This window comes from Pteropus medius, unplaced genomic scaffold (assembly GCF_902729225.1).
Source record: "Pteropus medius unplaced genomic scaffold, Ma_sr-lr_union100, whole genome shotgun sequence".
Taxonomy (NCBI): domain Eukaryota; kingdom Metazoa; phylum Chordata; class Mammalia; order Chiroptera; family Pteropodidae; genus Pteropus; species Pteropus medius.
The window spans coordinates 525,779-537,188 of NW_024347790.1; the positions used below are offsets into that span (position 1 = coordinate 525,779).

An 11,410-nucleotide genomic window follows, 5' to 3' on the forward strand; every position below is an offset into this window, starting at 1 on the left:
GAGGAAAAGACCAAGCACAACAAATGCATGCCCTCTTCTTATATATCCTCTAAATATTTGATGAATTAAATATTCGTCAAATATTTACAGGATATATAAGAAGAGGGCATGCATTTGTTGTGTGTTGCTCCCAGGAGTCCCTGCAGTAAGAAGGAGGCTGGTTTCTGATAAATACAAGAAAAAGTGCCTGGGAAGTGTCCTACGTACAGCCAGGTGCTCACCTGTGTGGGCTCCATGAGGGCTGAGATGTTGCTCTTATGATTCCTAGTACTGTGTCTGGTACCTGGTGGGTCCTCAGAAACGTGTGAATGGAGCAGTACCCGTCTAGTTCACTTGGGGTACCGAATTGACATTATGTGAAGATAACCTAGGTATTAAAATAATGTTAAAATTCAAAGTTCAGTGTTTGTATATCTTAGGGAATCTGAAGGTGGATTAAAGTACCTGAGAACAGCTGTGTGAGGCCATAATGTTTCCTTCTATCATGTTCTAACATATACAAGTTAATTAAACTACTTTTCTTAAGGGACATTTAAGAGGCCATTTTAGGATTTCTTTGAAATTTCTGAAATGTGCCTATTCAGACATTACCCAACCCAGCTCGACTCCCATCATTTTCTTGAGGTCTTCACTGTAATTCTGACCCAGACAGAAAGCCTTGCTTTCTCTAAACTTAGTGGCAATTCTACAGAGTTCAGCATTTAATTCTTTCCTAATTGCTTCATGGTTTCCTCTATCTAGGTGATGAGCTTGTTGAAGGCAAAACCTTATTTTATTTTTTTATTGTATTCTTCCAGTCACATAGCAGAAGGTAGGCAAATGACAATGTCTTGATAGCTTGATTCGTTAAAAGGGATAGTCAGTAGATGTACCATTCCAGCCACTTAAGAAGTCATGTAAAACATGGCAGGGGAAATGGACTCTAATTTCTCCATCCCCCACATCCAAAGAAGGGATTATATTCTTAATGTATTAGAGTCTCCTACTTTGGCTGGGCGAGCGCTTTGTATATAGTTGATTCTTTGTATATAGTTGAATCTGTATTAATAGATGTACTCCAAGGCTCAGACTGCCTTCTGGGCTCAACGTCTGAGGGCAGCTGGGTGCAGGGACAAATTCCTAAGCCCAGTGTAGAGGCTCATCGACTGTGATTCATGTAAGTAGCATGGCCAGAGTAAGCACGTGAAAACACAGGGCATACAGTTACAGTTGAATTTCAGATAAACAACAATGCAATATTTGAGACATACTTATACTACAAAAGTATTTATTGTTTATCCAGAATTAAATATAACTGGGTGCCCTGCATTTTATCTGGCAACCCTGCATATCAACCTCATTCCTTTCATGTTCTTGTGAGTATAAGCTCCTAATTAACCCCCAACTTAACTCAACTGAAAGAAAATATTTATGCCCATGTGATTGATTCCACTGGCAAATTTTAAACAGTAATAAAAGGAAAAAAATCCATATGCTTACACTTTTTGTGGTCATATTCTTTCAGTTATAACCAATAATGATAATTCCACAAACATCTAGCATCTCAGCAGTCTCAAATTAATTTGTCTTGCTTTCCTTGATGACATAGTTTACTCTGTCCATATAATATATTGGTGATATTATTTTGCTCATGTATCACAGTGACCACTGTTAACAAATGATTAGGCTTACACATTGGAATCAGGTGAAATATGAATTTAATATAACGTATCATTTCAGCTCCTACAAACAACCGCATTGACTAATGAGATGAATGAATCAAAGCAAAGCATTGTTACTCTCAGTTATCTGTTTTGTTCCCATCTTTCATCTGCTCAAAAACAAGATAATATTCTGGTTTGTTCCACCATATAAACTTCTTTTTGAGGAGCAGACATCTCACACTTAAAAAGATTGCCTCTGTTTTCCATCGCTAAATGATGATTCCTGCTGTTTAATAGCAACAACCTTTAAATTCCATTCATTCAGGAATCATTTGTTAAGCAGATCGATGCAGGTCCTAGGAGAAAACAAAATGAGTAAGATACATGTAGTCCCTGCTTATAAGGGTTCACAAGAATCTGCTCATTAAATGCTGGCTTTTAGGTGCTTCCACAATGATTTCAGAGAAAAGCTTGCAGAAGAGCTAATTACCTCATAGAGTAATGAAATGATTCTCCTCGAATACTGAAAATAAATATCAAACCTTACATTCTGAACAGAAACTGCTCTTGATGGGGAGTTCCGGGGCTGGTATCAGGCTGTTTCCTTCTCCCTTGGTTCTGTAGTTAGGACTTTGAGTGTGGTCCCTAGAACAGTACAATCAGCATCTCTAGGGAATGTGTTAGACAACGCAGACTCTCAGGCCCACCCCAGACCCACTAAATCATAATGTGTGACCAGAACCTCAGGTAATTCGTGTGCATACTGAAGTTTGAGAAGCACTGGCCCAACACAGACTCTCTCCAGCTCTACGTGGTGTATATCAGTCATCCGATGCTTCTGTTAAAACAGATTCTTGGGCCCTGTCCTCTAGAATTCTAACTCTGACGGGTAGGGCCTGAGAATTTGCATTTCTAACATGCTTTCAGGAGATGCTGGTGCTGCCTGTTTGGGAACCACATTTTGATCAATACCCGTCTAGTTCACTTGAAGTACCGAATTGACATTTGGTGGTGGTGGTGACTAGAACCCCAGTGAAGGTTCAGTCTGGTTTTCCTTGGCCTAGGCTGGAGGCATGAGCATGACAGATGAAACTGTCCCCTGGCACATCCTGCCTGTTATGTGGATGGATTTGCATACAATGAACTATTCAGGCCAGTCTGTGATGATATTGTGAGACTACAGAAGAAATGGCTCAGCCATTTGAATTGGGCCTGTAAGATAATAGGATTTTGACTGGATTGGCCTAGTCCTGGGATTCATATGAATTAATAGAAAGAGGGTGGGATAACGTGAATCGACAGTAGTTAATCCAGTATTGCTGTATTGGAGGGTATAGAGCCCTCCAATATAGGAATGAAGAACAGAGAGTAGGGGAGGGATACTGGGAGGTAGGTCTGGTTTGGAGGCAAGACTGCGAAGAGTCTTAAATGTCATGTTAAAGAGTTTGTATTCTATCTTATATTAAGTAACAAATTCAACTGAGTAAACTTTTTGAAGATCTAACTGGCTTTATTGAACAATTCATGAGTCAGGCAGCATCCCATCTATCAAGTACAAAGGAGCTCTGAGGAGCTGTACAAAATGCAAGACTTTTCTAGGCAGAAGGGGACAAGTGGATCGATTCAGGCTTTGGTAATTTATCTTTGGGGAACAGAAGTGGGCTGAGCAGCGGATTACTTCCTGTGTCGACCATAAAATTGTAGTTACGATTCATCCCTGGGGGAAGTTATAACTGCTATTAGATTAGGTATTGAGACTTGGTTAGCCCAAGTGACTCCATTTTGGGCCCTTTCGTAAAGCTTAGAACTGCTACAGTGACATTTGTTTTTAAGTTTTCATGTCTCATTGTATTTATTATTCTCTGTGTGTGTTTTATTTTTTTCTTTCAGGATTAAGCATGAAAACATCGTTGCCCTGGAAGACATTTATGAAAGCCCGAATCACTTGTACCTGGTCATGCAGCTGTAAGTATCTTTTTTGGTTGATGAGTATGGACCAGGGGTTGCAAACTCAAATGCCTAAAGGGCCAAGTGGTGAAATGAACTAATGTAATGGGCCAGGTATGACAATAGGGAGTGGAAAGGGCTGTGAGACATTAGAGACGTGTATATCCAACTAAAGACAGTTGGCCGAATACAGGCGTCTGCAGGCCTCACTTGGTCTAGCCTGCAGCTGCTGGGCCCGATTGAAAATCTCAAGTCCTCGCATTGGGATCTGATGCTTCCATTGCAGGGTGCCTGCATTGAGGATGGCTGTTTCGTTTTTTAATGTGTGAGGTCCAAATGTTGCTTCCTGAAAACACTTCTGTGGGCCTACTGTCAAGTACACTCTGCTCTTGTCTCTTGTCTGCATTTCTAGGGCGGCTGGGGGAGGTAGTGGCAGATGGTAACTGTGTGCTCTGTCCCTTCCCTCTGCTCTTCTGCTGGCAGATAAATGCACATGTGACTGAATGGGAATTCGTGCCCAAATAAGAAAAGTATAACCAGAGTCAGACCTTGACATTATTGCCCCAGTAGGTTATTTCTGCATTCTAGTAATGCTAGAGAATACCAGAAGAGGGAGGAAATAAGAAAGCTGAATATTCAAGTAGAGACTGGACTTCACCATGTGTTTTTTTTTTTAAGTATAAAATGAAACTGTCCTCCCCACTCACACAAATGCTTCACTCTGAGTGGTATAATCCCTAGGAGCAGCCCAGGATTAGATTTATTAGAATTAAGTGATGGAAACTATGTAAGAGTATTATGCTTTAACCATGACCTGAGTAAATAAATTCTGAAACACCATATTATTTAGCTGAGTGACCGAAGAGGACTTTTGTTGAAGGTCAGAATATATACTTAAATTTCATTATGATTGATGATTTTCAGACTTTGACTTGCTAAAGGTATTTAGAAGAATTGAGGTTAGGCTAACAATTTTTTAAAATGTTTTATATTTCCATGTGAATATTTAAACCAACATATTAACTGGAGATCATGTTAGGATGCAAATAAACGTTCCTCAATGCATTTATTTAATCTTTCATTATCTTTAAAAATTTTAGTAGGTTATGACATTTCTATATAAACATTAAAAATATATCCAAACCAGAAGCTTATGGATGATTCATCTCTGGCAAACGATAGTCTTAGATGGTGATTAACGGTTTTACAGATTTGTGTCTAATTGTCAGCCATGAGCCTGGCAGTTGAAGCAATTTTGACTTGCTGATTCTATGCTAACTCCAAACTACCTAAGTACAGTCTTTCCTAGTTTCTTGCTTTTCTGTTCGTTTTACAGTTTGCCACGTTTCTGGTTCTTTCTGGAGAGCGATAGCTCTCCCCATTCTGGGGACACTCCTAGAAGCTCATGTGACTTTGTTTCATATACAGTCTACTCTTAAAGAAGCAGGCAAATCAATTTTCCACCAAATATTGACTGCCCAATAGAAAGAATATGACATTTTGGTGACAAGAAAAAGCCCCAGAAAATGTCAATGTGTGCTTTTTTATTGGTGATGCAAAATATGAATCCAAAGCTATATGTATTCACTTGCTTTAGTTCTCATTTGCAAACTGTCACTAAAGAAATCAGTTAAAAGTCCTTCAAATATGTAAATCTCAGCCCTGCCTCTTACTAGCTGGGTGAATTTGGGCAAATAACTGGGCCTTTCTGAGTATCAGTTTTATGGAAAAAAGTGGGGATTGTAATAATGTTTACATTAGAGGGTTATAGTGAGTATTAAATGAGAAAAATGCATGGGAAATGGTCTGCCATAAATAATAAGTACTCATTTTCTTTATGGACACCCATATCATTTTATCAGTATGTCTCTGCGATAAAGTTATAAGTTGAACCATCGTAGGTTGGGGACCATCTGTATACTTACTAGCAGAAGTTTATGTAAAGATCGTTTGACATGAGAGCATAAAAGTATTTGAAACAACGAACCTGAGAACAAAGTTTGGATGTCATACTGTCTGCACAGCTGTCCTCACCCCTCACTCAGCTTTTCTGTCATGGCTTTCTCCTCTTTTGCAATAATCCTAAAACCTCCTTAATATAGATCACACTGATTCAGAATTTGTATTAATACAGAGAGGAATTGGGCTGAAATGAAGTTTTAGGGGGCACTGTACGAGGTTTGTCAGGCAAATTAATCACAAAATCCAGACCTAGAAGCATGAGTGTTTGAAGCACCTAAGGAAAACCTATTTAAGTGCACTGTTAAGCAGTTTAGAGGCACCATTTACAGAAGCACTGGATACACTAATTACACACTGTTAACTTGTATGAATTCTGTTTTTCATCGGTTTTCATTAGATTTTTAAAATCAACTTTATTGAGGTACAATTTACATGCAATTATCTGCACCTATTTAACTGAGCAAATCAGTGATGAATATGAAAGACGCATACCCAGAAAGCCACCACCACAATCAAGAACAGAAAATTTCCATCACTCCAAAAGATTACTTGTGGCCTTCTGAAGTACTTCCTTCGTCACCTCTGACCGCAGCTACCCAGTGGTCCATGTTCACTCAGTAGAGATTCCTTTGCATTTCCTAAAATATTGTATAAATGGAATTACATAGCATGTACACTTTTGTGTCTGGCTTCTTTCACTCATAATTGTTGACATTCATCCATGTAGTTGCATGGATCAGTAGTTCGTTTCTTCTGATTGCTGAGCAGCATTTCGTTGTTCTGGATAGTCCACATTTTATTCACTTACCTGTTGATAAGCATTTAGGTTGTTTCCAGTTTGAGGCTATTATGAATAAAGCTGCTGTCAATATCATGCATAAGCCATGGTGTGGATGTATGAAGACCTAGGAGGGAAAGAACTGGGCTGTATAGTAAGTGGTGTGTTGAACTTTTCAAGAAACTACCAGACGGTTTTCCAAAGTGGTTTTACCATTTTATATTTTACATTTTTACCTGCAGTATATGTAGTAAGTTCATGTTCTCTGCATTCTTGCCAACACTTGACGCTTCCAGTCTTTTCAGTTTCGGCCATTTTACTGGGAGTGTAGTGGTATCTCATAGTGGTTTTGATTTGCATTTCCCTGATGATTTCCCTTTTATATCCTGATGGGCCATTAGTATATCTTCTTTGGTAAAGTGTCCAATCAGATTTTTTTACTCAGTTCTTATTGGATTGTTTATCGTCGTATTATGCATTGGAAGTATTATTTATATATTCTGTCCTTTGTCAGATATATATGACTATTTACTTCCATTCTGTAGCTTGCTTTGTTTTTGTTGTTGTTTTCTTAATGATGCCCTTTAAAAAAGAGCTTAATTGAGATATAATTCACAATGCCATGCAATTTACACATTTAAAATGTATAGTGCAGTGGTTTTTATTAGTCTCAGGGTTGTAAAATCATCACACAATCTAATTTTAGAACATTTTTGTCCCCATAAAAGAAACCCTGTACCCATTAGCAGTCACTCTCAATTCTTCCTCCCCCACCCCCCAGTAGCCACTTACTTTCTGTGTCTATGGATTTGCCTATTCTAGACATTTTATATAAATGGAATCATAGAATGTGTTCTTTTGTGACTGGCTTCTTTCATTTAGCTTAATATTTTCAAGGTTTATCCATTTTGGAGCATATGTCAGTCCTTCATTCCTTTTTATTGCCAAATAATATTCCATTATATGGATATATCACCGTTTATTTATTCATTCTTCAGTGATGGGCAGTTAGGGTATTTCTGCTTTTGGACTGTTGTGAATAATAATGCTAGGCATATTCAGGTACACATTTTTGTCTGGACATAAGTTTTCATTTACCTTGAGTGTATACCCAGGAGTGTAGTTTGTGGGTCAAATGGCAACTCCACATTTAATATTTTCAGGAACTTCCAAACTCTGTTCCACAGTGACTGCACCATTTCACAATTTCATGAGCAGTGTATAAGAATCACAACATCTCTACATCCTCTCCAATACTTATTTCATCTGTCTCTTTGTTGATAGCCATTCTAAGTGTGAATCACGTGGTTTGATTCGCATTTTCTTGATGACTAGTGATGTGGAACATCTTTTCGTGTGCTTATTGGACACTCATATATCTTCTTTAGAGACATATCTATTTAATTACCCTGTTTTAAATTGAGATATTTTTCTTTTATTTTTGAACTGGAAGACTTCTTTATATATTTTATATACAAGTCTCTTATTAGACATATGATTGGCGCATATTTTCTCCTAGGCTGGGTGGTCCTTTCACTTTCTTGATGCTGTCATTCGCAACACTGAAGTCTTTAATGTTCATGTAGTACAGTTTATTTTTTTCTTTTGTCACTTATGTTTTTGGTGTCATATCTAAGAAATCATCACATAATTCTTAATGGTACCTTTAGAATAGAAAATGTTTTAATGGTGAACAAGTCCACCTTATCAATTTGGCTTCTCTTCTGGTTTGTGCTTTTCGTGTCCTGTGTGCGCAGTCTGCCTACCCCAAGTTTGCAAATGTTTTTTTCTTCTAGAAGCTTTATAGTTTCAGCATTTCCATTTAGGTCTATTTCAAGATAAACTTTAATTTTTATGAATGGTGTGAGGTAAGGATGATATTCTCCCCTTCTCCCCGGCTCCCCATAGTGATAACCAATTTTCAGCACCATTTGTTGGGAAGACTACTTTTTCCAATTAACTGCCTTGGCACCTTTGTCAAAAATCTGTTGACTATATATGGCTGGATTAATTTCTGGACTCATTATTCTGTTCTGTAACTTTTGTTGATATCATATTATAGCTTTCTTATAAGCTTTGAAATCAGGTAGTGTAAGTCCTCTAACTTTGTTATTCTTTTCTTAAAATTGCTTTGGGTATTCTAGATTGTTTGCATTTTCATATACATCATAGAATCTGCTTTCTTCCTTCAAAAAATGCTTGTGGAATTTTGTTTGGGATTGTACTGAATCTGTATGACAATTTGGGAACAGTTGACAACTTAAAAAGTTGAGACTTCTAATCCATAAACACGATTAATATCTTCACTTATTTAGATCTTTCATTTCTCTTAATGCTTTATATTTTCAGTGTGCAGTCATCCATCTCTTTATTGAATTCTGAAATATTTTAATTTTTTGATCTACTATAAATGGTTTTTTATTTTATTTTCCTGCGGCTTGCTGCTATTATATAAAAATGCAGTTGATTTTTGTGCATTAACTTTTGAGCTTGCTAAATTTACTTATTAATTATAGTAGTTGTTTTGTGGATATCTGAGCATTTTCTATATAAACAATCATGTCATCTGCAATTTACATTAATTTTGATTGGACCTTAAAGAAATTTTATTTAGTAAAAGTTTGATAGTTTAGTTCTAAATATGAAGTGTGTTTTAATGTCATGTTATGTTTATTTAAAATGTTTCATGTCAGATACTTTGAAAATTCAAATTGGCTTCTCTCTTATTTCTTTCTCTCCTCCATTGGTTATCTAAATAAGATTCCTAAAAAGCAATGGCAAAAAAAAAAAAGAAAGAAAGAAAGAAAAAGAAAAAAAAAAGAAAAAAGTAATGACAGAAAACCCTTGATGTATCAGTATATAATATTGGGAAAATATTTGGTTTGGTTGGAGGATTTTGTGGGCTTTAGTGCTATTTTTTTAGTTGTGTTTTTATTGACAAGTCTTAATAGTTTTTGTTCCTGAGGATCCCTCCCCCCATATCTCTTCTGTCTGGTCAGTGGAAAGTGGGTTTGGGGTTTTCTTTTGAAGAGGTAAGAAAGTCCTCAATTTCTAAATACTTGGGGAGGATTTTGAAGACAACATTTGGGGGTGCTGTATTTCAAATTATTTGTGCCTAGGAGGTTTTTGATTTCCTAGAAAACATCATCTTGGTCACTGATGCTCAAATATAATAGAGGATGCTCAGTACCCTAATTTTATTATTAGCTAATTGCTATTTCAATTCTGAGTATTATAGCATATTTGTTCCCATGTTGCTATAGCAAAAGAGACTTGATTGTTTATAGAGGTATACTTAAATTTTATTTGGGTTTTTGGACAAATATATTTTTTTCAGAATGATATTTTGGGGAAAACATTTTTCTTTAGATAATGTGAGGTTGGTATGACATTGAGATAAGTTACAGATGAGAAGTCAATTTGTTTAGAGTTTATTTCTCATCCGACTTTGCTTATGGAATATCAGCCCATTTATTTTTAAATGGTAAAGGACATGCCCTCAACTCCTCCCCTTGCTCATCTGCAACAACTTAGAATGTAAAATACATTTCAGGCTGATAGAATTCAAAGGACACATCAGAATTACTTTTTAAAAAAGATTATATTTCCTATCGAATTATATATTTTCAGTAAGAGTTAAATTTCTATATGTGATAACTGAATTTATACCATCAGCCTGGACCACCCCCCACGCTTGAATCCAGGCTTGCATATCTATGTTCAGCTGCTCCACTTGGCTGTGTAGTAAGCATCGCTCATTTATCAGATCCAAAATAAACCCCCGAATTTTCCACCAGATCTGCTTCTCCTGCTCTCTGTCTCATCTTAGCAAATGGCAACTCTTTTCTTCCAGTTGCTTTTTAACAAAAACTCATAGCAATTCCTAATTCATCTTTTCTCTTATGCCTATAATCCCATTCACTGGCGAGCCCTGTGGTCAGCAACTTGAGACCATGCCCAGAACCCAACCAGCTTCTATCATCTCCCCAGCCACTACCCTGGGCCAGGACACCATCGTGTGTATAGAACTTACCTTTCTGCCTCCAACTTTCCCCCACCGCACTGTTCTTTCTAAATGTATTAGCTAGAGCTAGTCACGCTTCTGTTGGAAACTCCCACTGGCTTTCCATCTCAGAGTGAAAGGTTACAGCACTCTTTGTCCAGCCCCCCTGGTAACCTGCCTGGCCTCACCCCCACTCCTCTCTCATTATTTCATTCAGACTGGCCTCCTTGCTGTTCCTCAAACATGTATATCCTGCACCCCCAGGGGTCTTTGTTTTTGCTCTTCTTTCTGCCTGGAACACTTTCTCTTAGCTTACGTAATGCTGTCATAGAATGAGAGAAATACTAGAATTTCTGCCAAATGTCACCTTGCATCGAGACATTCCCCCAGCTCCCCTGTTTGAGATAGCAACTCTTCCTACCACCTCCCACCACACACATTCGTTCCCTGTCCCCTTCCCCAACTTGATTTTTCTCTATGGCACCTGTCACCATCATAAAATTTATCTCTGCTTTGTTCTCTGCTAGAACAGTACTTGCCATTATGATAGACACTTAATAAATATTTGTTCAGCTAGTGTGATTTACATATATAAGAAATAATAGTTAACATTTATTTATTCACTCGTTTAATTCTTACAACAAACTTAGGAACGACTGTTATTTCAATTTTACGTGAAGAACCTGAGCAGAAAGGTTGGATCATTTATCCAAGCCAGTGTGCGACCCAGCATAATACAATACAATGGTGACATTTTCTAGGAAAAAATCTTGTAGGGAATATTAATGTGAATAGTTTGGTTTACCTGGAAAAATTATCACTTATGGTTCAATAAGTACGTTAAAAACAGAAACTGGAGACTAGAAAATGCCCTGTATTTTTTAGTGGTTTGTGAGGGGAAAAATATTTACTAAATAATATCACAGGAATTCACTAAAGCAATCTCAGTTCATCACAGCAATGATCATGTTTCTGTCCTAAATCATTTTTCCAATTAACAAAGGTACAGGTGAATGTTTTACCAACATTGTGGGGTTTTTTTTTTTGGTTTAGTTTTTTTTTTTTTTGCATTGTGCA

At 37.2% G+C, this 11,410-nt stretch overlaps 1 protein-coding gene across 3 annotated transcripts in view; it reads left to right on the forward strand.

Annotated features, from left to right (window-relative positions):
• CAMK1D (calcium/calmodulin dependent protein kinase ID) overlaps window positions 1–11,410 on the forward strand; it is a 351,409-nt gene that overhangs the window by 210,583 nt on the left and 129,416 nt on the right. For all 3 annotated transcript variants that reach the window (XM_039877392.1, XM_039877390.1, XM_039877393.1), the window contains one exon: window positions 3,534–3,608. In XM_039877392.1, the coding sequence (XP_039733326.1) occupies window positions 3,534–3,608 (75 nt within the window). The remainder of the gene's footprint in view (window positions 1–3,533; window positions 3,609–11,410) is intronic.